Consider the following 25,848-nt stretch of genomic DNA (forward strand, 5'->3'; position numbering starts at 1 on the left):
CTATCAGTTTGCAATTATTTTGAAATTAATCATATGAAGGAATCTTGGCCAATTAGTAGTGGAGTAGATTTTTGTGAATCACATTATACCTGTCATGGGAGACTGGGCAACGGACAGTCTATTGTCAATGACACCAGGATCACCAATGCACTCCACTTGTCAGTTTTCACAAATTTTACTTTTATCTAATATGTATGGACTGAAATGATTAATTTTCTGTTTGAGTAGAATGTTACAGCTTTTGCAATCTGACCTTAATGAACTAGTTTTTAACATTGATTTCCAACATAATCCACCAAAATATATGCATGTGATTAAAATATACTGAAAATATTATCGATTTTTTCTACAAAATGTAGTATTTGTTGTTGAATTAATTAGCACTGACTATTTTTGAAGTATCTCATCCGAGGGTTGCAATACCACTCTAGAAGTTATTGAGCACTGAGATGAAATGTGTATAGCCTTTAATTGGTTCTGTTATACTGGTTCTTTCACCAAGATATAAATTATAAAGGAATCTTTTTTTTGTCTGTGCGTTATTCTTTGCTTGCCTAAATGACTCGCACATTTAGTGCAGCTGCTGATTTCAATAGAAATATACCTGGCAGGTAACCACTGATAGTGCTCATAGTTTTCAGATTGTGAGCTCCCCTCTAACACAACTAATACCTCGGCATCCCTTCTTTGATGAAGCATTAACCCTTACAGACTGACATCCTACAGTGCTTGTGTGGTGAGTGTCCATTAATATTGCAATTAACTGGCAAAATGTTAGCATTAGCATTTTTATTTCCAAATTTCTAGATATCTCACAGTTCATCCATTATCCTTTGACTCTTTTCAGTATAAACGTCAGTGCAATGTGTACCTACAGTACAGCATCAAACTGGGCTATTTGCACAGCAGAACAGGATTTTGATGCAAGCAAAGCAGCTGATTTTGTAATCCGTTGCGAGCTTGAGCTCTGCAAGGGAGGGTGTTCACTGCCATGCTTGGAGGCCAAAACTCGCAAGAGGAGAAACGTCCGAGGCGACGCTTTTGACCTACCGTCACCGCATGAGGGGGCGTTCTCTCACGAATCTGTTGGAGGTCTCATCGAGCTAAAAGAAACTTTACGTCATGGCATGAACGCTGAAGAAGGAGCATTCTTGGTCATCAAAAGAGAAAATCAAGGTGAATTGTCTTGGCAATGATGAAGTGAATTCATTTTGTTAATAACAAATAATAAAATAATTAATGTAACAAATATTTTTTTATTCGTGAGAATTATTAGCACTCATTTATTCAGAATACGCATCAAATCAACAAAGGTGTTCACAATTAGTGACGTTGACTTTCCATAGTCACAGTTAATAAGGTAATATTAATAGTATAGTGGCATATGAAAATGGTAATTTTTATTTATTTTCAGAAGGAATTAAGTCTGGATGCAGCTTATCTTGGAGTGTGTTCGTGTCGTTGCTGGCTCTGCTGCTCATCATTGCGGCGCTGGCTCTACTCTCATGTTATTTGGCTGTTAAACTCATAAAAGGAGGGAAATTTTATAGTACATAAGAAAGTGATTATCCCTATGATTGCAATTTATTTGGGTCCCCATTGAGATGCTCTCATACCGGTTTGCGTGCCCTGCAGCATGTGCGTCAGGGTGATGCAGATGATTTGGGGAGACTTCTCAACCACGCTAAAAGAACTTAGGTGTCAGCGTTTCTTAGGCTGTAGACCTGTCATCGCCTCTTAACATCGCATAGCATCCTTGCGGCCTCGAACTGAACTGTAACCACTGGGCCACCCTCTATGGGCCTATTCTCTGGGTCCAAATATATTGGCACTTTTATTGGTGACTCTATAACATTTTCAGAATTATCAAGTTTTCGAAGCTGGAAGTTTCTTGTTTAATAAAGCCCACCTCTCTCTCACATGCTATCCCACCTCTCTCACTTCAAGACAATCCTATTCCAATGGCTCATACCAAATTCGTTGGAGATGAAGATTCGTGTGTCATTAGCAGAATACTGTAAGAAATGTTCGTTTCCACCACCAGTTTCTCATGACCTGAGACTAAATGTTTGTTGTATGATTTTTCTTCTATTGACATTTTAGTTAGCTATTTAGAAATAGGTGACATTGTAGCGAATTTTTTGGACTACATAAAACCCTACGAATTAGCTTTAATTCTGCTTTTAGTGCTCCGACTAAAGTCTATTTGTACATATGTGTTGTGTGAGTAGCAATCAACCAAATTATCCTCGTTTATGTGATTTACGCTAAAGTAAAATGGCAGATAAACTTCGTCTTACCGGATTGTATTTTCTTTATCGGGAATGATTGTTTAAAACACCAGGAAAGGAAGCTAATTCCTCTCGGATAATTATGCGTTCAGTCTCCAAGATTCAGCGAAAATGAAATATCTCCCAAACTAATCAACGTAGCTCGGTGGAACTCTGCACATGAATTCATTAGAACCCAGCGGTGATGTTTATGTCGGGATAATTTTTTTATTTCGCCTTCGTTTGCGACGTAAGTGAACCGTAATAATGTGATGATGCTTCATCAAAATTTGGTTTATTTAATGGATTCCGCGTTTAGCCTTATACCTTGCAAACGAAGGCGAAATGGAAAAAACTATCACGTCCTAGACATCACAATCGGGCCTAAAGAATGAATGTGCAAAGTTTCATCGAGCTTCCTTCATTAGTTTGGGAGATATTTCTTGTTCACTGAAGTGTCGATTCAGTGAATCTAGGAGACAGGCCGTAAGTCCGACCGGAGAATGGTCCGATATTGAAACTAATAAAGAAATTTAGATATCACTGCTGTGTATGCCCAAAGTTAATTTAGTAACAATTTTTTCAAGTCTCCAAAAATTTTTGTGTAAAAACCAATTTAGTGATTGTTTTCATAAAATATACTTATATGACTGACCTTTCTACGCCTATTCCCCGCCGAAGATATTATACTATAAGTAACTTTAAATTGTATTTCAATGAAGTCTTGAAATAGCGATGGCACCAGCGTCACGTCGCAAACAATAAAAGGATATTTCACCTTAACGGTCTGTAGGGTCTTATTAGTACTCGGCTGTTTGAGCAAAAAGTTATATAGAATATAAGTGTCGGCACTGAAGAAATCGGCCCATGGCCTATTTCTTCATTGCCATATAAACAATACGAGTGAATTTAAACATTTATTTTCGCCCGTTATGGTAACATATCTTTAATTTCCTAAAATGCCTAAAAATTCACTGTCATTCACGTTCTTTATTTGCAAGAACGCATTAAGAGTCCCATCTACATTGAGAAAGTCCTCGCCAGCGACCGCTAGACGAAACAAATTGTAGTGAGTCATGTGTCGCTGACAGATATGGTGCGGGATCTACAGGTAAGCGCAATAATATTATTGCAAAATGCAAATGATTAATTGCTCCTCTTTATCGTGGAAGAGCTCAACAATTAATGAAGTTCATTTAGAAATACAAATATTAAAAGTAGTAAAATTCTTATTTTCTTAAATTGAAACCAATTATATTCCAGGTCGCTGTGGTCGTACCGAAGGGTCAAGACTCTAGGCTAGTCTAGGCCTACTGTAATTGTAGAACAAGTCAATAAATTTTAGTTAAATTGATCAATGGACATGGTGAAATTTACCGCAAGGTGTCATAAGTGAATAGCCTAACTATTTTTTACACTTGAATCAGTTGAATGACCATAGTCCACACTCCACAAGGCACAAGCACTGTTGCTGTGAACTGTAAAACACACATGACAATGATGACATGATCATGATGACAACTTATAGGTAAAGAGGAAATTATAAATTCATGCAGAATTACAGAAGTTAATCTACTCTACAAGAAAAAATTATCCAAATATAATTGAACAGCCATTTTTTTATCTGTCTAGCCAGTCTAGGGGACTAAGGGGAATAATAAGGCTTTATTTAATATCTGAGATTGGATGCTCTATCCTACCAAATTACCATCAGCTTACTGCTCATGTCAGTCATGTGGAATCCAGACTCATTCCAGAGGGGGTAATATTAATATATTAGCTGGTAATTTTTGTGGTAAACATAGCAAATTGGAAAGCAGGACCTAAAAATCTGGAAAGGCTAGCATACTTACATTTAAAGAGTTACAGTTACAGTCCATCATCATCAATTCACTCATAAGTTTCTGTCTCTGCAAGCTGCCACAGCTGTTTCATTGGAAAAAAGCGCTTGCATCATCACAGTAAAATTAATCCAATTAACGCTTGAACGCCTCCAACGTTAGTCACAAGAATCCAATCCATGCTTGAATGCATCCAATTTAACAGTCATAGGGATCCAATCATTGCTAGGACGTGTGCAATGTCACAGCCACTGGAATCCAATCAGCATTGGAAAGCTAGAATGGACTGCCTCCAAATGCACACAATGTTAATGCACTGATGCTAATTTAATGCTACTGTAATACTAACAAAGATCCCCAAAATTTTTCTAATATTTAATTGAAGGGACAGCAAATCAGCAATTGAAAAAAATGAAGGGAAATCATCAAGAAACTGAGAGGCAATTAAATAAGGAGACTAGGTACATCTTTTAAGCACAAAATGCTTGAAGAAGTTCATTCATTTCTTATTCCAAGTGCGTAATACAATAATGTAGTTATACATTCACTATTGATGGAAATTGCAAAGAATAACATCTTCACTATGTACATTCACTTGCAAATACATGAAAAACTGCCTATGATTCAATCCACAAATAAAAAACTGATCACTGATGCAATCAGCTGAGATATGCTAACTCCTTGCAGTTGGTATCAGGATTCAGGAATACAATCCAAACGGAAATAATAACAAAAATGTAGCAGAGATACCAACCAATAGGACATCAACTACTCATGTGGAGAAATGAAAGATTCAAATTCTTCTATATTATAAATTTTTCAGTAACTGACATTCAACAGAATGGTTTAATAACTTTTGTAAATGTTATACTGTTATACATGCATGAAAAATTTATTGTGTTGCATCAGACTCAAAGCTAATGATGGTTACTGGTTAGTTCTCATTACGTGATTGGTGGGTGAGGTAACTACAGTGCATTAACTGCAGATAAAACTCCCGAACTTTGAGATGATCTTGGGACCTTCTCTGTGTTGCCTCACATAACGTTCATGCCAAAGTTAATTTCTGACAGCCTGCAAACCGGTTTCTAGTTGCGTTGAACATTTTTTCAAGGCGGAACACTTTTTTTAAGTGACCCACTAATCTTAGAATTCCATCCTGCCATCAGGCATTGAATATATCTTCGTGGCAAGTGGAAGCCGCGACTGGATTTTTTGAGCCGTAGTTTTATGGGTTTGCCATCCTTGATTCTATTTCTTCAAGCCGTGAATTCCATATCTCGGCCATGAAAAGCTATTTACAAGCTGTAAACTTGTTCACAAGGTTGCATGCATGTGCTGTCCCAAATATCTAATTTCACCCTAAAAACAGTCCTATCATATGGCAACACTAACAATTGTCTTCACTTACGTGGCACTTAAACATGTGATAATGCATCTGACACCGCCCAGGTCTCATACAATGGTAATAGTCGTTGTAATTTCAACGACTTTCGCTGAAGTTATCGACCAATTTTTTTACTTTACAACGACTTTCAAGGGCCGGAAAAGTTCATGGTTCTTAAATAATCCTCGCTAGCTTCTGTGATGCTCAATGCTCACCCTGAAGTCTGGCAGTTCCTGAAGGACTTTCATTTCATTTTCTCGTCTTGGCTCACTGCGGTTGCTGGTAACTTCTTCAAAATATGCTTCAATGAGAATATCATTATATTTCTTAGGCTCCACCGTGGCCCTTAAGTAATTTTTTGTATGAGCTTATGTATAGTATATTTGCGTTTTTCCAAAATGCCATCCACCGCTCCCTTCTTTGCCGCCTGTTCCTTAGGTTCGTGCGAGGCCTGCAGCTGCAGTTAAGTTTCCTCGTGATATTAAATCAGTCTCAAACTCTCCAGATCTATTAGTGTAGTCACAATAAGCCTGCTCATACCATTACTTTTTCTTCATGAGAACTCCTCCGTTATTCGAAATTTTATGTACTGGACCTGTTCTTACCTGGACCTCTTACGACTAATATATTCACTTATTTAGACATTTAGACACAGATAGGTTTGTAGTTTTAATTTTATATGCTGCATTTCACTCACCAGAAAAACAATCCATAACTATGCGTAGCCATGTGCATGCTGCGTATACATTTGGTAAAGAATCATTTTACCTGCGCACTGCAAAGCGGTAGCTATAAGTCATCGTGCTACCCACACATATTTCGTTGTGAGTGTCGTCATGTGCAACAGCCACCGCCATAACTCCCACCAATGATTTGTGTCGCTGGCGCAGTGTCCGCTTTATATGCATCTTTCACGTCCTTGTACCGCTGGCGTTGGCAGGCAGGGATCGTGTTGAAATGATGTTGGAAAATAGAGGAAGCTCCTACAACGTAGCAAGCGATATTTTCGCGGGAATTTAAGAAGAAAAATTGCGAATCTGAGCTATTCATAAGACTTCGTATCGAAACTAAAAGCTGCTTCTGAGAAAGAAGGACGAATCCCCTCTGTAGAATATAAGTCTGGCGAACGGTAGGAAGTTTTCGCGAGACACTTCTTGCCTGTATACCAAATTTGTTAGAGATAATCTTAAGAAGCCAGCCTTTTATATTAATGCGGAGTTTAAAACCCGGCTACAATACCTAGTTGGTAAGGATAGGTACAGTTCGGCAACAGCTGCACCAATCTAAAGGCCACGGAATGCTGGAAAAATAAAATCACATCAAAGCTTCCAAAAGTGAATGGCGTAGGCGTTTAGAGAGGTTGAGGGAGTGCTTATTTATCCTCCCAATTCTCTATTTACTTCATTTCGGGATAGGGGTCGCGAGTGTAAGCTAGGAGGGGCCAGATAACCCTACGAGTAGGTACCAACAATTTGACGTCTCTCAAAGTCCTGCCATTTTTACGAACTTAGTACTACTTTTCAAAATACCTGCTAACGCATTGAGTTACAAGAAGACAGACAACACAAATCTTCCTAGTATGTCAAGGCTTGATGTTAAGATGTTGGATCTTAATGGCAGGATGTAGACTTTTTCCAGCGCTTCGCTCAACCGCTGTACATCGCGTGAAGGGTAATGTACACGTCATTGAGACCCTTTCTATATTGGCTACTCACTCTGATAGATAGCTTTAAAATCTATTGGTGTTTAACAAAATCTATTAGTGATTAACAAAATCTATTAGTGTTTAACAAAATCTATTGGTGTTTAACAAAATCTATTGGTGTTTAACAAAACAATTGCTTTAGTCTCCGCCTGAGTCGGCAGTGGCAGGCGTCTGCCCTGGCCACCTTCACACCAACCGCACACTCGGGTTGGCAGTCAGTGTGGTATTGGACGCTGGTGGGCAGGGCGGGCAACCTCCGTGTCGTGAACGTTATGGTGACCGCCGCGATCACGATGTTCGGTGTGAGATGAAGTGTCGCGCCTTTATCTGGTGTCTTGATACAGTGATAATCTTGGTGATGTTTGAGCTTTGATACAATGTTAAGCTCGCTGATGTTTGATCTCTTGATACAATTATGATTTCCGCAGTTTGATCCCTCGCTGCATTGCTAACCTCGCAGTTTGATCCCTCGCTGCATTGCTAACCTCGCAGTTTGATCTCTCGCTGCAGGGCTTATATCACAGTTTTAATGTGTATATATTGCTGAAGCTGTGCACGAATTGTATAATTGGAATATTTAGAAATAATTCGGTGCCACTTGTAGCCTATTCAGTGGTTTCGTGCTTGATTTATTCGGTTCTGTATTAATCCTCTTTAGTTGTAAATGATTGTGATTTGAAGTAAATGTGACTGAATTTTTTGTGTGCTGATGTGGCTTTTGTAGCGCGCCGTGCATTGATGGGATCGAACATTACGCTGAAAGTGAACATCAATAAAATGGATCATTTAAAATGAACGGTTAGATTGTACTGTGCACGGTATTTGCCACGGTTTAGCGTTAAGTATCTCTGACAACGTCCATCTTTTGAGATTTCACGTTTGGTGATTTTCAGTTCCACTTGAAGTAGGTAGTTCGTAAGTGCGAGCTGGAGTGTTCATAGTTAGCAGTGGATTGTTTATAATTATCAAGTGATGACTTTCGAGCTGTGAAGCTATTGAGGCTGGTCTTGCGTTGCTCTTAAGTTGAAGAATACAACGCTCCGACTCTCGTTGAGTGACGGTCTGCAGTGATCACTCTGGCCAGTCTTTAGTGATGACTCAGGGTCAGTCTTCACGCAGTCTGTAGTGACTCTGACCTGACCCCCCACACAGTCCAGGCACCATGTGCCTGTCGCCCGACGATGCAGGCAGCACCACCGCCCCCACGAGGGTGAGTGTCGTCCACGCTTACCGCCTCTCATGACCTATGCTCACTCCGATAGAGCCTACCATACCCCTGGTGTCTTGTTAAATGTTAACCCTTACCTACGCGAGGCACGCTTACCGCCTCTCATAACTTATGCTCACACCAATATAGCTCCTCTACGCCTTGTGTCTTGTTAAATGTTAACCCTCACGTTAGGCACGCTTACCGCATCTGACCTATGCTCACACCAATATAGAGCCTACCCCTACGCCTGGTGTCTTGAGTTACTACCCCTTAACTACGTACTTCCAAATTTGATGGTTTTTCTCTCCGACGTGGACGAGTCTGGTTGACGGTTATCCCCAGACTGACTAAACGATAACGCCATGATTCTAAATTATGCCGAATTTTTATTAAATTTGCCCTATTCTTGTTCTTAACTACAAGTAATCTCTTGCGTTCTTCTGAAGCCCTCGACATGCTCATCAATGTTAATATAATGAACATTATCAATATCGACTCCCTCAACAATGTCTATCAATTAAGTACGTAGCACTCGTTCAACTATGTCCTAGATCCGCGTCGAGTTCTTCTTAAAAGTTCACTAAAAATCGCCTAGCTATGAAGGTATTTTCAGACTGAGTGCTCAGCGCTCAGTCACCCGGTATTTACCACGGGAGTTTTTCGAACTAAACACTCGGCGACCGAATGTTTAGGAACTGGCGCTAGTTCATGCTTACGAATCATTACAATTTCTTATATTGAATTCATATAGCGAGCCAAATATCCATGTCCTGTATTTTATATAGTGTTGTTGAAGCTAATGACGAGTCAAGTTAAGATTTAAGGTGGAGGTCGTGACTAAGAAGTGGGGCGTCATTTTGGCAGCGCTCCATGCGCAGGTCTCGTCTACATTTGGCAGGGCTTTGGTGGCGTGCATTTGGGGGCGCATGCAGGGCTCACCCTGTGTCGTGTGTGCAGACTTGATCTTTTTGCCTGATTAAACCTTAATCCTTTCTAGGGTAAATGATGCTTTATGATAACTTGAAATATTCTTCAGGTCCCTTTGTTTGAGGCTACGATATTGTGCCTCAACACCTTGACAATCATCTGCTACCTGATGCACGAAGCCTTGATGCTGTTACCTGATGCACGAAGCCTTGATGTTGTTACCTGATGCAAGAAGCCTTGATGTTGTTACCTGATGCACGAAGCCTTGCTGTTACCTGATGCAAGAAGCCTTGATGTTGTTACCTGATGCACGAAGCCTTGATGTTACCTGATGCACGAAGCCTTGATGTTGTTACCTGATGCACAAAGAAATAATGTTAACTGATATCAAGAGACATTTATTCAGTTAATTCCGAGTCACTATACACAAGTCGTCTCACTTGCTGGTAGTTCGCCTCACGTGGACGTGGCGCGTGTAAACAAGTGACTTGGTCGACCCGAGTTTAGGCGAGCGGTGCGTTGCATGCCCAACACCGCGGGAAGAGTGGCATCATCCTCTAAACTTCCTTCTTCTGCACCGACAATATGATTACTCCTGCGAAGCCGCTTTCTTTTGCACATGTATGCCTAGGTTGGAAAGTGTTCAAACTTTTTATTATAAGTTACGCGATAGGAAAATGTAAAGGTTCAACAATCAACACCTATCTTTTCTGCGATTCTCAGGTCTGACTACTGAAAGTCAGCCACCTGCGGTAATTGATATTGTTTAATTCAATTTAGGTGTGATCTAACAACTACCTAAGTAACATGTCTTCCGGAGGGTTAGAGTTTAAGCAAAGGCTCCTAAAATATTGCTGAGGGTTATGAAGACACTTTGAACTCCATTATTATTCAAGTAAAGTTTACATTTGACCACAAGTTATACGGTATGCAATGGAGATTTACAATAACACGAACTGTAGAGCCGCAGTGTCTGTTACCGCAGACCATCCCAGCTCGACTCACTTATCCCGCGAGCTAAAGACTTTACCACCGATGATCATCATGGAGCTGCTGCTCCCACTATAAATCAGAGTTTACTTTGTAAATAATCCTTTCGCATTTAGCTAATCGAGCGTTTGAATTTAATTCTCTGTGCAAATTCTCTGACGCTCAAATATGTGCCTTTGTGGAAAGTTCTAGCGTTAAAATGCTTAAGTCGATTGAGATAAGGTAGAAATGGAAATGCGCTGTCTGCATGGTCTATTACGGAGACTTCTAAATCTGACCAAAACTGCTGCACCATTCGAAAAGAGGAGCATGTGGCACTGTCACAAGAAGGAAAGAGAGCGTCATTGTCCGCATCAAGATGCCCACTTGTTACAACCTAAAGATGTGGACTCATTGAAATTGACTAAATCGCTACTAAGAGCTACCAAAATGAAAAGTAAATTACAAGTTACGTGTTGACGTTCTTGTGAACGAGTCGCGTGAAGTTTTTGTTCCGTCATTGTAGGTATTATTTAATGTGTTTCTATATGGTTGGCTCACCCATTATGCAGACTTGGCCATTTATTATCATCCAACTTTCAGTTCCGTGCTTACTATTCCACTATCATTCATCACCGTAGCCCCAAAGCGTGGTTCGAGCGTAGCTTTTCCTTTTGGTTTAACCAAGCCTCCGGTAATTTTACTATTCGTTTCCTGCAAGTAGTAGTTTTCTGGGCAGAAATCTGCACGAACGAGTTTCATTTCAGGTGGAAGTCGTTACTTGCTTGCTCAAGTAATTAAATTTTGTTATTATTGAAGCATTTGTAAAATGTTACTGGTCTCCTATATTGTGGGTCTTTACCACCAGATTACCGACAAGTCTACTGAAAGCGAAGCTTGGCAGCTAGAGTTTGATTTTCAAAGTCTTCGTCTTCTTTGAGAACTTTTCTAATGTCGTGTAAGTCGAGCCTTTGTAGTCTAAGTGCCATGTTATCAAGATATTCTTTATGGAACTAAGAACTTTTTTATTTTTACAGGGCACGACGGAGGGTAGCGAAGAGGGCACCAGCAGCACCAGCTCCTCGTCCACTTCCTCCACTAAGACCTCCTCCTCTAGGAGCAGCTCCACAGCGCCCGTGCTGAAGCTCAAAGGCTCCATCACCAACTCGATCGCTTCAAAGTTTGGTGGCACGGCCCCGGCACCCGCGCTCAACCGATCACTGCCTCGTAGAGAGTCCGTGGGCTCGGTCAACCTCAAGAAGTTCGAAACTAACGCAAGTTCAACTGGGGTCGAGTTTACCGCCATCAAGTTGAAGAAAGTTTCGAAGATTTCTTCTACGTCCACGCAAGAAGACAGGACAAAAGTTGGTGTAGGAAGAACCGTGGCTGTGAGTGTGGAAGATTCTTTTGACGTCAAGAAGACCGTTGAATCGTCTACTGGAGGAGGAAGGGAAGTAAAAATTAATGTGACTTCAATCTCAAATAATGACAAAAAGGATGATACTCGGCGTCTAGAAGTGATTGGCAAAAAAATACAAGCCACTCCTGATGTTGACAGGCTATCTCAAGTCAGGATTATCCCCGTAGACAAGGATGTCGATTGCGAATTAAAATCTACAAAACTTGGTCAAACATTAGAAGAAAAACCGGACGCAATCGGCGCAAAATCAAAGCTGCTAGGCACGCCGTCCAAATTGAAGCGAGAAGTTGAGGCGTCCGGAAATCTTCCCTGTTTGAAATTATCTGGTAAGCCGGCCGCAGGCGATTCAGTTAGTTCTGTTAGTACCGCAACTTTAAGCTCGTCTAGTACATCGTCGAGGACGAGCTCTTCAGAGATAAATGTATTCACGTCAAGTAATTCGCTGTGTCGATCTGCTACGATCAAAAGCACCGAGCTACCGACGATAGCCTCGCAAGCCACGGCCGGGAAAGAAACAAATCTTGGAACTGCGGTGAAGAAACCCAAGAAATTGTTGGATGGAGCAGTAAAGAAAAAGAAAATAAAACCCAAGGGGGAAGTAATTGATGTTCCTATCATATTAGAAAGTGCTGCAGAATCACCTGATACAACACAACCTCACTTGATCTGTAATGAACAAAGTTCACCTAACAGTTCTGGCCTGAATAAAACTGAAGTAAAAATAGAAAATTCTTCTATTAAGAATGGCAAGCAAGATGTAATGAGCGATGATAACGTACCAGTAACTAAAGCCAGCGACCCGCAAGGCAGTATGGAAGAAAGTGCGGTAAAGGACTGTACAGAGGCAACGATGCGGACACCTCTCGCTACCCCTGAGGGAGGCGAGGGCGAGCCTCTACAGCAAACTATACCTGGTGTTGTAGCTTTCCCCAAGACTCCTCCAACAGCAGAAGGTTCAGCTAAACAAACAACGTCGCCGTCAGTCAGTATTTCTTTCGATGATATGTATGATAAAAACGTGCCGGAAAGCATGTCGTCGACACAATTTTCTGTTTCGCCTTCTGCCTCGGTCAGTAACTTGTCCACGACATCGCCGTCGGGTTGTAGTGTTCCTACCGCCTCATCGTCACCCATCTGTAGCTTGTCAACAACATCATCTTCTTCTTCTCCTTCAATATGTAGCCTGTCCTCAGTGTCCTGTACAACTGAAACACTATCGACATCCATATCACCATCAGCATCAGATTTGTCCGCATCTCCACCTCCAACCTGTATAGCTCTGCCTTTAAATTCTACCTTGAACAGTTCGTGTGCCACCACACCACCAGCGTCAACTTCAGCTGTACCATCGACAAGCAGAGGCACCTCCAGCGACCCAGTGATCCTCATAGTACGGGACATGAGCTCCGTGGCCACAAACATTAATAGGACTACCATGAAGGCTCCAGCTTCTTCGACAATCGGTGCGCTTTTTGCTGAAATTGGGCACAAGTTCGGTTACGAATCTGACTCCTTCTCTCTGTCACTCCAGAGCTCAACAGTAACCGATCCAGTGAGTGGCTTGTTTCATCAACATTCTAAGCATCGTCTTTCTATTATAACCTGTGCCTACCTAAACTACAAGTTGAAAGACTTGTGTTGTGCTGCGGTTGAAAGACTTGTGTTGTGCTGCGGTTGAAAGACTTGTGTTGTGCTGCAGCTGAAAGACTTGTGTTGTGCTGCAGTTAAAGACTTGTGTTGTGCTGCAGTTAAAGACTTGTGTTGTGCTGCAGTTAAAGACTTGTGTTGTGCTGCAGTTAAAGACTTGTAATGCACTGCAGTTGGAGCGGCTGGACCCATGGCTGACGCTGGAGGAGGCAGGGTTCCTGGTGGACGGGGTGTCACGCAACAGTCTCCTGCTCATGGACCTGCGTCACGGCCACCCTAAGAGGACTGATGCGGCCGGTGAGCGATACCTCGGCCTCTCTTCTAAGTCACACTTTTCGTAACTACTCTTCTTTAGAATTCTTAAGTAATTTGAACTTTTTGAAACTCATGATTTTTTTAAATAATGTCAACTCTTTGCTGCTCTTTTAATTTTTTCGTAAGTTTCTTTATTATCTTATAATCAGTATTATTGTTTCACTCAATATTGTTGTAGAGAATTTGTTACTTTGTTTTATTTTTCTTAAAGTAGAGTTCGTTTCATTTCCTTTTTAGCAATTTCATCACTCAACATCTTTTTGGCACTCTCGTTTAGCGAATAGATCATGAAATGAAGAAGCTTCCACCAGCATGTCCTGCTAGGCATAAACTTGTTTGTTGTGAAGGCACGTCAAGTCGGGACGATGAGCTCGCCCTGGGTGCGTCAGCGTCTCCGTCGTCGTGCGGGGGCGATGACAGCGGCGTGTACAGCAGCAGCAGCGGCAGCACGCGCTCCAAGAAGCGCTTAGAAGACCCTGAAGTCACGCATGAGTACACGAGCTACAGCAGCAGCAGTTCGCTGTCTTCCAAGCATGACACAGGATACGTGGGCCTCGTGAACCAAGCCATGACTTGTTACCTCAACAGCCTCCTGCAGACGCTCTTCATGACTCCCGAGTTCAGAAATGCTCTTTATCGATGGGAGTTCAAAGGCACCAAAGAAGAAGGGGCCAAGAGTATCCCCTATCAATTGCAAAAGCTTTTCCTGCTTCTTCAAACTGCTGATAGGAGTGCAGTAGAAACTACTAGTCTAACTAAAAGTTTCGGCTGGGACAGCAGTGAGGCATGGCAGCAGCATGATATTCAGGAGTTATGTCGTGTCATGTTTGAAGCTCTGGAACAGTCATTTGCGAACACAGATCAAGCTAATCTTATCGACACTCTGTACCAAGGCAAAATGAAAGACTACGTAAAGTGCCTTCGATGTGGTACTGAGAATGCCAGGGTGGACTCTTTCCTGGACATTCCTTTACCCATCCGACCTTTTGGGTCGTCCGCTGCATATCAGTCTTTAGAAGAAGCGCTTCGAGCGTTCGTCGCTCCTGAACTGCTTACTGGCAATAATCAATATCAGTGTTCTAGGTGCAATGAAATGTGCGACGCTCACAAGGGCTTGAAGTTCACCAAGTATCCATACCTTCTTACTATACATCTTAAGCGTTTTGATTTTGACTATCAAACTTTCCTCCGTATAAAACTTAACGATCGTGTCACATTTCCGAATGTTCTAGACTTAAGCGAGTTCTTGGACGAAAATGCGCTTGTCAATACAAAATGTAGTAACAAAAGTGACTCAGCCGTAAGTGCCTTAGATGACTCTGCCACAGACGACTCTGGGTCTGCGTTAGACATGGAAGAAAGTTCCGTAGACCTGGCACATTCTCATAACTGTGAGGATGATGAAGGCATTGAAGTATTTGCCTCTGATACAGAAAAGAACCTCAGCAATGAAATGCATAAAAACAGCTCAGGCAAATGTTATTCTAACGGAGACCCAAATAGTGCAATTAATGGCCCGAGAAGTGCGGTCAATGGAACTAACAGTGCAGTGAACGAGTCTAGTAAGGTAGTGAACGGGTCCTCAAGTGCAATAAACGGGTCTATTAGTGCATTAAACGGACCCTGTACCGTAACACAGAGTGGTAGTGACAAAGCAAGCAGTGAGGCGTCATGTAAGAATGATGTCAACACTGATTATCAATTATTTTCCATAATGATCCACTCTGGTAGTGCTTCAGGAGGTCACTATTACGCGTACATCAAAGATTTTTTGACTGGTGACTGGTTTTGCTTTAACGATCAAAGTGTCACTCGTATCGGGGACGAGGAGATCAAGAGAACATATGGCGGGGGCGGCAGGACCGGTGGCAGCTACGGTGCCAGCGCCAACGCCTACATGCTCATGTACCGACAGTGCAACGAGGACCGCAACCTCATGCCCTTTACCAAGGATAATTTCCCTGCCCACATTCAGAAGCTCTGTGAAAATTTAATGATTGAAGAAGAGCTCGAGAAAGAGCTGCGGGAAAGAGAAAAGTCTACTTGTGTCATCAGGCTGTTTTGTCATCATCCCGCCGCCGCTCAACTCACTGGCATTAAACTTCATGTAAATAAAAACTCGACTCTAGCTGAAGCAACTGAACTTGCACATGAGCAGCTTGGTCTACAGAAACACGTTCCTCTGGAGCGTTGCAGGCTTGTTAAATATGAGGAATATCATGACTCTATAGAGAGTTCGTTCGAGGGGCAGGAGGATAAGCCTTTCAGTGAAATCGTGGGTGGTGTCAAATCCTCTTACAAGTTCGATCTTCTCTTGGAAGTGCGCGATGAGCACCAGCAGTTTGAAGCGTACCAGCCTGGCAGTGTCAGTTTCAAAGTTTTTGTTGTTAGTCTCGACGGTCAGGGAGAAGTTGAAGGGCCTTTCATCACTCGGGGCCTTCTCTCAATGACGGTGGCTGAGCTCAAGAAAGCCATTGCTTCCACCCTGAACCTCAAGAGCGAGACAATGCGCATCGCATCTGAAGGATTTTATGAGGAAATGAAGTTCCTTTCTGATGACGCAGCACTCCTCCGTACCGAGGGCTTCTATAAATCTAATAAAGTGAGTACACACGCCTTGTATGTTGTATTCTTGTTGAATTTATTACTTCGAAGTCTCCACATGGAAACTTCCTTTTTACTTTTTCTTGATAAAACTTTTTAAAATTACCGCTGAACTAGGAAGATGATAAAGCTTTTGAACATTTGAAGCGATCTCGCTGCATGTCATCTTGCAGCTTAGCATGTTATACTCGTGATCAATTAGGCTTCTGGGAACGCTTTAAGTACCGTATATTGAATAATTAATTCCCAGTAATTCTTGAGCTCATCTATGTCTTCGAAGCGATTTCTTTGTCTTTTACAGTGACCAAAATTATTGGAGCCGTAACTCGTCTGGCATAACGTAATATTAGCTTGTGTTATTTCGCAGCTGTTCGTTGAAGCCTCGGGAGAAGAGAGCACAAACTTTTATATGGGCTCGCAAATGGCAAGCATTATTGAGAGGTACCACAACACCATCACTCTGTACTGCACACTGCCTGTAGTGACGCCAGGTGAGTTATTTACAGGTACCACAACACCATCACTCTGTACTGCACACTGCCTGTAGTGACACCTGGTGAGTTATTTACAGGTACCACCACACCATCACTCTGTACTGTGCACACTGCCATGTGTCGTGTGGTGTGCGACGCCAGTACACCAAACGTTCTATGAACTCTTCTGAAATGCTCTATGTAAACATGGGTCGGTTCTATAATGTGATTGTGTTATAGTGATTAATTGAATTTTAAATTATGTTGAAATTACGATCCAGTGTTTTAATGAATGTTTTATTTGCAGACATTTTAGCAGAGCTGAATATCCCGCCTTTTGTGGAGGATAAATCTACTAGTACTTGCGAGACGAGCTTCGCGGTGCAGGTTTGTGCCAATGGTGTCATACTTTTAAGTTTTTAGAATGTATGAAGTTTTAACCACAATATTCATAATCTTCTATTATCATTTGTCCTAGCAAGCTACAACTTCACCTACTTCCCGGGATAAACACAGAATATTTTTAGAGTTTTTTCGTTCTTCACTCATTAATTTTAATTGCCTTTATTTTCTCCTTGTGTGTCAAATAAGTATTCGTGAAAGCAAAATTTTTCACAATTTTAAATTTATTTTGCTTGTTTATTTTTTTCAGTTGAAATTTTTGTTATTTTTATTTATTTTCCCTGATTGCAGGCGCAAGAGCCTGAAGCTTCTGAGCCTCAAATGGAATCCCTTGATGCGGTTGGTAACGCATCACGTTCATCTGGTAAAGTCATTTCCGACACACCTCCTTGTTCTTTTGAATCTGTTTCATTACCCAGACCTGAGTCTGCTGTTAACTCATTTAATTGGTCCCATTTTAGGAATATTACTAGTTCTTTTTCCAATTTAGTCATCTCTGGCACTTCTGCGTTGATGGCTCATTCTGCATCAAATTTACTTATAAATTATTCACAATCTACTTCGAATTCTGCAAACTTGTCTACCCAACCTGACGCATCCAGCGCAACGTCGCGACCCAAGAGCTGCCCAGTCACAACAAGCACTTCACTCTCGACAACGCCAGTCTGTCCTTCACTCGACGATTATATATCAGCCGACGGCCAATTACTCACCGAACCTACAGAGCCTCTTGGGCAAACTCAGCCATTCTGTACTTCTATTTCTCCTGGCCTTACCTCAGCACCTAATGCAGATCAGGGTTCTACGAATACGTTGTCACTTATTTCTGCTGAACACTCAACGGCGGTCGCGGATGCGCTTTCATCATCTGCAGAAAGTGTTTCGGTTTATTCAGCCATGTCTCCTCTGGCACGGGTTCATCCTTCTTCGCTTGCCTCCTTTCCGTCTCCCTCACCGTATGAGGATAAAACAAACACATTTGTTAACTCTTCAGAAAAAGACAACCATTGCAGTTCAGCAGCTGTCAGTGTGCCAGGAGGCGCCAAAATGATGTCCCTCGATGTCGGCCCAAGACTCGCTATCGCCTCCAATGTAATCATCATCATACGCTGTGTTCTGTCATATCATGCAAGCGCTTTTGAGTTGGGCGTATTTTTTATGCAGACTTGTTTACTCGATTTTAAAGCTTGGTTGGCTTCGGCTGTATTATTTTTCTAAAGTGTAAAACTAGGCAGCCAGTACAGTATAAGCGACTGTTGGTAAAGCTGATACTGTGGATGTAGTCAGTGGAAAGGAAATATCGCTCATGAGTCTGTCCTGCTAAGGAATGCATATCTTCTTGCAGTTCATGGATATTTCTGTAGTATTGTTGACCTGTGTTGTCATCACAGTTGTGTGAGACATTTCCACTTGAAATTCTTCAAACATGATATTTCGGATGTGTCTGTGGCTCTCGAATGGCATATTAAACTTTTTGCATCGCTGAAACCTGTACGACTTGAAGTTTTCTTGTAACCCTGTTTAAATTTCTCCAAGTTGAATGTATTGTTGTCGGTTTAGGCTTCGTGCACGTCGTTGACGGACGTGCCCTCAGCACCTGCAGCTGCCGAGGTGTGTGCGGCGGTGAGCAACTTGAGCGACGACGAAGACGGCGCCGACGTCTGCGGTGGCCCTCACTCTGCCCTCAGCAGCGACCAGAGCACCAGCGAGGACTCCTCTCTGACCAGCGACTCTGACCGGTGAATGCTATATGAGTGACCATGGTCATTTGCTTGCTCGATTATCCGCAATAATATAATTGTTTATTTTTCATGTGGCTTTCCAAATAACGTAAAAAGAGTATATAGCGTATCTGCTATCTATGCAGGGCAATGACCTATTCTATATTTTCTGTTGCGAATATAATATTGATAAGCAAAATGTATAGGCGCTAATACACTTGAATTCTAGGATGTCGCCTCGCTATCGTCAACATTACATGCTTGACCGGTAGCTACTAGTCAGCCACCAAGCAATTTCTCATTGGTTGCTTATTGTATCCCAGGACGTTGGTTGGAGACCCGCCGGACGACGAGCGTCTGTCAGAAGGCGGCCACTCGCCGGACTACCATAACGTTTCTTCTCCTGAAGAGAATAATGGCTCTACCAAGGTGAGTGTTGGGCCGTATATACTGAAATAATACATGGTACTACACGTCCTGTGCTGGATCAATACATTCAGCGCACGAAACAAGTCTACTTGTTTACATCGAACCATATGTTATGTTTTGGTGAGAACTAACAGTGCACAATGAACTAGTGTTTTATGAGCTAACTCTGAGAAAAAAAAAAAATAATATACGTAAAAACTCGTGAATATGATTCATAAAAAAATGTTGCATAATGGTATTATCACTTTAAAAACGTACAAGCTGCAGAGCAGACTTGTAGCTTAATTAAGACAATATAACAGCCGCTTATTTTTTAACGTCACTCGTTTGCTTGAATCGCAAATGCAATAGAAATTTGCAAGCAAAGAAAATTCCACGAAAATTTAGCTGTCTTTGTAGAAAGCGTTGTGAAGTCCAGCTCCATCGTCTATTTGAAAATTATACAATTAGTAGTTAGTACAGTCGAAATTTAAAGAACACCGAAGTTAAAACCTAAATCCATAAAGAAGACAAAGCAATGAGAAAAAGGCAAAACCTATCTATTCACAATTTCCTAAAGAAGAAAGCTAAAGGCTGCATTCAAATTAGGCCTCTGTTTAGAAATATGCAAGTATTCAAAAATAACCGAACTGGAAGGCCTCGGAAATGGTAGCTAAAACCTCGAAGTTCCTGTCAGTTATAAGATCTTCTCATAATCTGCTCGGTGTGAGTGCGTACAACCGATAGCAACTGTCCAGTCCTACAACTCTTGCCCGTATGCTCTGTGACCTTAGAATAAAGATTGCGTGACGTCATCCCAACGTACGCAGATGAGCATCGTTCACAACTATATTTATAAACTAAAGATGATTGCTTCTGAGTAGGCAGAATATCTTTGTACCTAAAAAAGATCCGATTTTAAAATAGTTCAATAAAACATGAAGACTAACATTTGGGAAGTACTCTTTTCTTCGGATTCATGGCCGAACTGCCGAAGTATGTAAATAACAATAACTGTGTTCCTACTGTAGCGCTCGTGAACAATCTCTCTGTGTCGCTTGGAAATTAATTTCTTCATTTATGTAAATACCACATTCGTCGGAAATCCATTATGCGAGAATAAATCGAGCAAAAATTCAGCATCAGTGCGCATATTATGCTATGTGTTTTTGAAGACCATTAACCCTAAATCTAAATGAACACGAGCTAAAAAAGCTGATAATACTCGATGGAATAGTTTTTGAAGCCCATTAACCCTAAATCTAAATGACCACGAGCTAAAAAGCTGATACACCGGTTAAAGAGGATTTCCGGAACACAGAAATCTGAAAACAGCTATTAGATTAAGTCACATTGTAATTAAGGAAGAACAAACAATTGTTAGAATCAAGCTCTATTGGAAATTTGATAGAATCATGTTGCAAGTTTACGTAATCAATAAAAAATTTGACAATTACGGAAAAATTTGACAAGAGTGATGCTTCAGTATTACAGAGGCCTAACTAAAATACAGCTTTTGGCTCTTATCCATTTCAAATTGTGAATAGATAGGTTTTGCCATTTTTCTTGGTATTATTTATGGATTTGGGTTTTAACTTTTGTGTCATTTAAATTTCGACTGTTGTATCGGTGTTCTAAAATTTTCGAACTAACGATGGAGTTGGACTCTGCAACGTTTTATATGCAGATATCATAAATTTTGTGGAACTTCCTTCTCTTGTTTTTTTAATTAGTAAATGTTTTGCCGAAAATTTGTTGATTTAATTTATTATGCCGCAGTCTGGAAGGGCCAATAATAATTAAAAACGTAAACTATTGTACTGACGAAAGTTACTTACTTACTCCCTCCCAAAATGTCACTGGTGATGTTAGGAGGAAAGCAAGTGAATGAATACGATTGTTTGTGTTGGGCAGGACGCTAGTACGTGGTCAGGGGGAGCGAGCTGCTGGGCGTCTGAGGAGACGGCAGCGGGACGAGGCTGGTGGCAGGACGAAGACGCTGTCATCAAGCGATACTTCAAGGCCGAGTTCTTGCCTGACGAGAACGACCAGAAAGGTAGAATTATTTCGTCATGTTTAAACGGTGTTCATGTGGTATTTACTACACTTGCCCTAATTTAACCTAACCATTTTTAACCCTTGCAAGACGGCAATATTTTGAACGGTACAATGGTACCGCGCGCAGATACAATTGCTGGCCCTTGTTAAATTAATTATGCAAGCCGACAATGATTCAGTAAGTGAATAGAGTAAGCCTAACAAAATTTATGAGAAGGTTGTGCGAGCAAGAGAGTAACATTAAAAATCATTGAATTATTTGAAACCCTGACACGATTGCCCACAGGCACCCAAAGAGAAGATGTATTCTCCAATAGGCTTCTCTTAACAACTGGTCTTATTGTCTAATTTCTCCGTTCATCCCTGACGTGTAAAAACTGATTGCAGTCTTAGTTTTTGCTATCCTCTGTTAATCTAAAAAAGTATTCTGGACGGTTATTCAATTATTGAGAAAGTTATGGTGTATTTCACGTGTTTTTTTCAGTGTTGCAGATCAGGGTTGATAAGCGAATGACGGTTGACCAGCTGAAGCTCGAGCTGCAGCCGTACGTCGGTGTTGGGGTCCAGCACTTCAAGCTCTACAAGAAATTCATGTGAGTTTGGGCTTCAGTGAATCAATGAACTGCAGAAATGAGAGTTTAAAAATGAAATTTTTATTGGAATTAATTGAGAAATGTTTACGTGTAAGAGTTGTATTGTAAAATGGGAACTGCTTAAAATAGAACTTGGAGATTTTTACTACGCCCAACTGTGATGTCTGCCTCGGTTATTTTAGAACGCAGTTTCTATTTCTGCAGCTCACACCCAATAAAATTATTTTCCATTTATCTAAAGAAATTTTTGCTACAAGTCTAAACCCTAGTTCGTTGCCAAAAATTTTTGTTGTTACTTTATTTGGAACAGGTTTCACATCATAGAATATTTTGTAGTTGCGTGTTTGAGAGCATATTTTCAAAATATTGTCTAGGAAATTAATGGATGGTTTGAAGTTATTTGAGTTTTAATTTGTTTCAGCCAAGAGTTTGAGTGCAACAGAGGAGGCGAGCAGCTTAACTTCGGCGACTGTTGCAAACTCGGGGTCAAGTTGGACCGCGCGTTGCAGGTCGGCGAGTTCCGTGGAAAAGTTTACCTTCTGGACCTCACGAACAACGAAGAGGTTCGTGCTTCATGTAAAACTTACCAATGACGGTTTGTTGTATTGTCGAGCAGCTCGCTCATGTACATTCATACGTTATCGCCGGTCATTTCTACAATTTCCTTTGTATCCCGTGTTGAATATGTTGCGTCGTAAGCGCATTCCAGGCACTGGCAGGACAATCACTTCTAAAAGATTGAGTTTGATTGCATTTTCACGTATAGCCAGCCTTCTGGTGATTATTTCGTCCTGCTTGGTTTTCTATTACTTTATTTTATTCCATGTACAGCCGGCCAAGTTTTTAATAGAATTCGTAATGCGAGAGAACGACACGGTGAGCCAGGCGAAAGCTGCCATCCTAGCCGAGGTGAAGGCGCGACTTGGTCTCGAGTTGAAGTTCGAGGACGTGAGACTGCGGCGCAAGAGCTGGAAAAATCCTCAGAGTGTGTACCTCGACCATCAAGTGTTCAGTGCACGCGACATCGCTCTTCATAGTAATTGGGAATTATATCTACAGGCGAGTACACAGGATATGATTTTGCCAGATGTTCCTTTTCTGCTGATAGGAACCTGAAGTTTTATTATGAGCCGTATGTTTTTTATATCTATGACGTAAATTTCTAATTTCTGTTATGATTGAAATTAATTACTGAGTGATAATATTCTGGCAATCTTTATCAGCAAATCTTCCCCTGAAATTTGTAACTAAAATGTAAGGACGCAGCAGCGACCGCTGATCGCTATAATTACCTTGTACCATCTTTACGTTGATAATCACCGCAATGCGTTTGTCTTAGTATTGAATATTTGTGAAATTGAAGAGTCTGTTCATAGAAGATGGCTAAAGCAGGTCGCTTCCGGGTTATTTTAACTTAGAAACATCAACATAAAATAGAAAGATAGCAGGATAAAGATTTGTTTTCGAAGGTGATGAGGTCCCTGAAGTTCACGAGTATTGTGTTTGAGCAGGAACTGAAAGGCCCTGAGCCGAAGATGTGCGAGGACGACTTGGTTCTGTTCATCCGTCGCTGGCGCCCGTCAGTGTACCAAGTGGACCCCATAGAGGAGATCGTCCTTCCCATTCAGACGGCAGAGGCGCTCAGGGAAACGGTCAGGCTTTAGAGGAAAATCAAATTTAAAATTCCGCAGGAAATTCAGATTTCTATTGACGATTTCTCTATTGTTTGTGAAATTTGCTGATACTCTAAGCCTTAAGATTATACATGATGATGAGGAAAAGCAATTTGTGCATGTGTAAACCGATTAACACGAGTAGAAATGAATAGGAATCGCACGCATTAAAGTCCGTGGATAAGTATATAAAAAGTTGCTACTAATGGAAAATTATGCTAGGTAAATTTTCGTTTAATCGCTTAGTTTGGGTAAATTTTCGCTACATCACTTCGAATGAGTGGCGTCTTGATGTTGCAGCTCGGCAGACTGAGCGGCATCAGCTCCGAGAACGTGGAGTTCGCTCGCGGCACCGGGCCGTTCCCCCACAACTTGTCCGTCTTTGATATTTCGACGAAGCTTTCGTGGGTCTCTGGTAGCGGACCTCTCGAAGACAAGCCTTACAATCTACTATACGACGGCGTCCTTGTCTACTACAGGTATAATATCTCCTTGGGTTCAAGTAATTGCAAGTTTATTGGGCAATTATTATTGAAGTTTGCAGTGCATTTTGATGCATATAAGCAAAATACGCCCACGTTTAAGTTTTTTTGGTTTGTGATTTCTGAGATCCAATTGCACTATAATTCGCTATTTTTAACATCATCGGCAACAACATGTTTTAACATCGGCAACAGGCCATGGGCCTATTTCTTCAACGCCGACACTTCTATTCTATTCTTCTATTCTAATTCATTATCTCTACGTAGAATTTTTTAAACACCTCGTAACTAAAAGTTCTATCGAGGCCATATGCACCATTTCTGTCACGTACATTCCCTCCGCCGCGTTGCTTTATTTTCCACAATGTTTCACGCCCTTTATTTTACTGATGACGCCGTTTATTACTTCAATAATGAACTTGATATTTAGCCGTGGTATTATGGTTGCCTAATTGCAGCTGTGCTTGCGTATGGCTGACGGAAAGAATGTCAATTTGGTTTAATTAGCGACTCTCGTTTTGTGAACAGAGACAAAGACGAGCAACTGGGAGTGTTATCAGATAGCGAAAGAAGCGAAGTTGAGGCTGCAGATAACAAGAGACTAAACAAAGACTCTCCTTACCCGGCGGCAGCCCTGCCTTCCAAGCCTGCCAGGGAGAAAGGCCTTAAGATCTACTTCAAGAATGACTGATGCCGACCCGATCTTGCTTACGTTAAGTGGTTCTTTACCGAGTCGTATAGAGTTCCTGGCTAGACAAATAATGATCTAAAATGAGACTTCTTATCCAAGGCCGCGCAACGCGTTCGAGTCGCGTTGTTTGTCGCCAATAAGTTTCGCTTGACAATATGTGTTTTATGTGTGGTTCTTTATGTTCGGAGAATGAGCACCACATGGTCACGCTCGAACTGAGGTATACAGTACTAACAAAGTGTGCTTGTTCATCATGTTATACGACCGGTGTTGCGTTCTGAGACATCGGCAGCATCAAGCTATAAAAATGTGAAGAGTTACCCTGTCTTCGCTTTTCGGTTGTAGTATTCTATCACTTTCGACGCTTGATGAGATTATTCATAATTAGGATTGTCGCGCAATACGTTACGCGATGGAAGCATTACCATTGCAGCGTTGCCAAGTCTACAGTTGATATATTGATATTTGCTTACAAGTTAATAGCTGATTGAACTCCGCTTTCAATTCACTTCAAAAAGAGAATGAGATGTCAATATTATTTATAGTGCTTTGATGTGTTGTCATTTTTTTTATTAAGATATATGGAAGAACTTCTACTTAATTTCATTAAAGTGGAAATAATCCCATGAAAACTCGCAGGCGTCTCTGTTGCACGTCGATTGTTACGATCTTCATGTTGCTTGTGACATTATTTATTTAAAGTTTCCCTTTGCATCAAAGTTGAACGCCGGCGCTTGATACTGGGCGTGGATTCGAGCTTGAATCGTCGTTTCAGTTAAATCTGTCGTAAGAGGAGTGCTGTGAAGGAAAGTGAATAAGTGTATGTGCTATGAACGTTTCTCTATGTAACTCTGATAAAAACGGAATAAAAATCCTATATAATGGGGTAAGTCATACAGCTGCTAATGTTCACACGTCAATTCGATGAAACATTATCTGCAGGATATCGTCTCTGACAGGATTGCAAACGCTCAAATTTGTACTGGGCGAGACGAGCGATTTTTTTGTGTAAATTTATAAAACCTCTTCTTTTATCATTGCATTCGTATCTT

The 25,848-nt window shown here is 41.3% G+C and overlaps 1 protein-coding gene and 1 long non-coding RNA gene across 5 annotated transcripts; both read left to right on the forward strand.

Annotated features, from left to right (window-relative positions):
- The first annotated feature begins 918 nt into the window (after nucleotides 1-918).
- Nucleotides 919-2,304, forward strand: LOC125178771. Its single transcript, XR_007157014.1, has 2 exons — nucleotides 919-1,176; nucleotides 1,415-2,304. It is a non-coding gene; the product is annotated as an uncharacterized LOC125178771 (long non-coding RNA).
- Nucleotides 2,305-3,337: 1,033 nt separating this feature from the next.
- LOC108669907 (ubiquitin carboxyl-terminal hydrolase 47) lies at nucleotides 3,338-25,838 on the forward strand. 4 transcript variants are annotated; one of them, XM_018157343.2, is made up of 17 exons: nucleotides 8,096-8,413; nucleotides 11,347-13,281; nucleotides 13,550-13,673; nucleotides 14,039-16,293; nucleotides 16,663-16,736; nucleotides 16,802-16,851; nucleotides 17,076-17,155; nucleotides 17,462-18,262; nucleotides 18,731-18,909; nucleotides 19,215-19,320; nucleotides 21,214-21,355; nucleotides 21,842-21,950; nucleotides 22,372-22,513; nucleotides 22,782-23,009; nucleotides 23,462-23,602; nucleotides 23,924-24,102; nucleotides 24,634-25,838. In XM_018157343.2, exons 1-17 carry the CDS (start codon nucleotides 8,366-8,368, stop codon nucleotides 24,794-24,796), a joined length of 6,756 nt encoding a protein of 2,251 aa, XP_018012832.1. In that variant the 5' UTR covers nucleotides 8,096-8,365; the 3' UTR covers nucleotides 24,797-25,838. The 4 variants fall into 4 exon arrangements, with proteins under 4 accessions (XP_018012833.1, XP_018012832.1, XP_018012831.1 ...); XM_018157344.2 differs by lacking the exons at nucleotides 8,096-8,413; nucleotides 16,802-16,851 and adding an exon at nucleotides 3,338-3,381 and having other exon boundaries at nucleotides 16,663-16,786; XM_018157342.2 differs by lacking the exon at nucleotides 16,802-16,851 and having other exon boundaries at nucleotides 16,663-16,786.
- The last annotated feature ends 10 nt before the right edge of the window (nucleotides 25,839-25,848 follow it).

Source organism: Hyalella azteca, unplaced genomic scaffold (assembly GCF_000764305.2).
Source record: "Hyalella azteca isolate HAZT.00-mixed unplaced genomic scaffold, Hazt_2.0.2 contig12579, whole genome shotgun sequence".
Taxonomy (NCBI): domain Eukaryota; kingdom Metazoa; phylum Arthropoda; class Malacostraca; order Amphipoda; family Hyalellidae; genus Hyalella; species Hyalella azteca.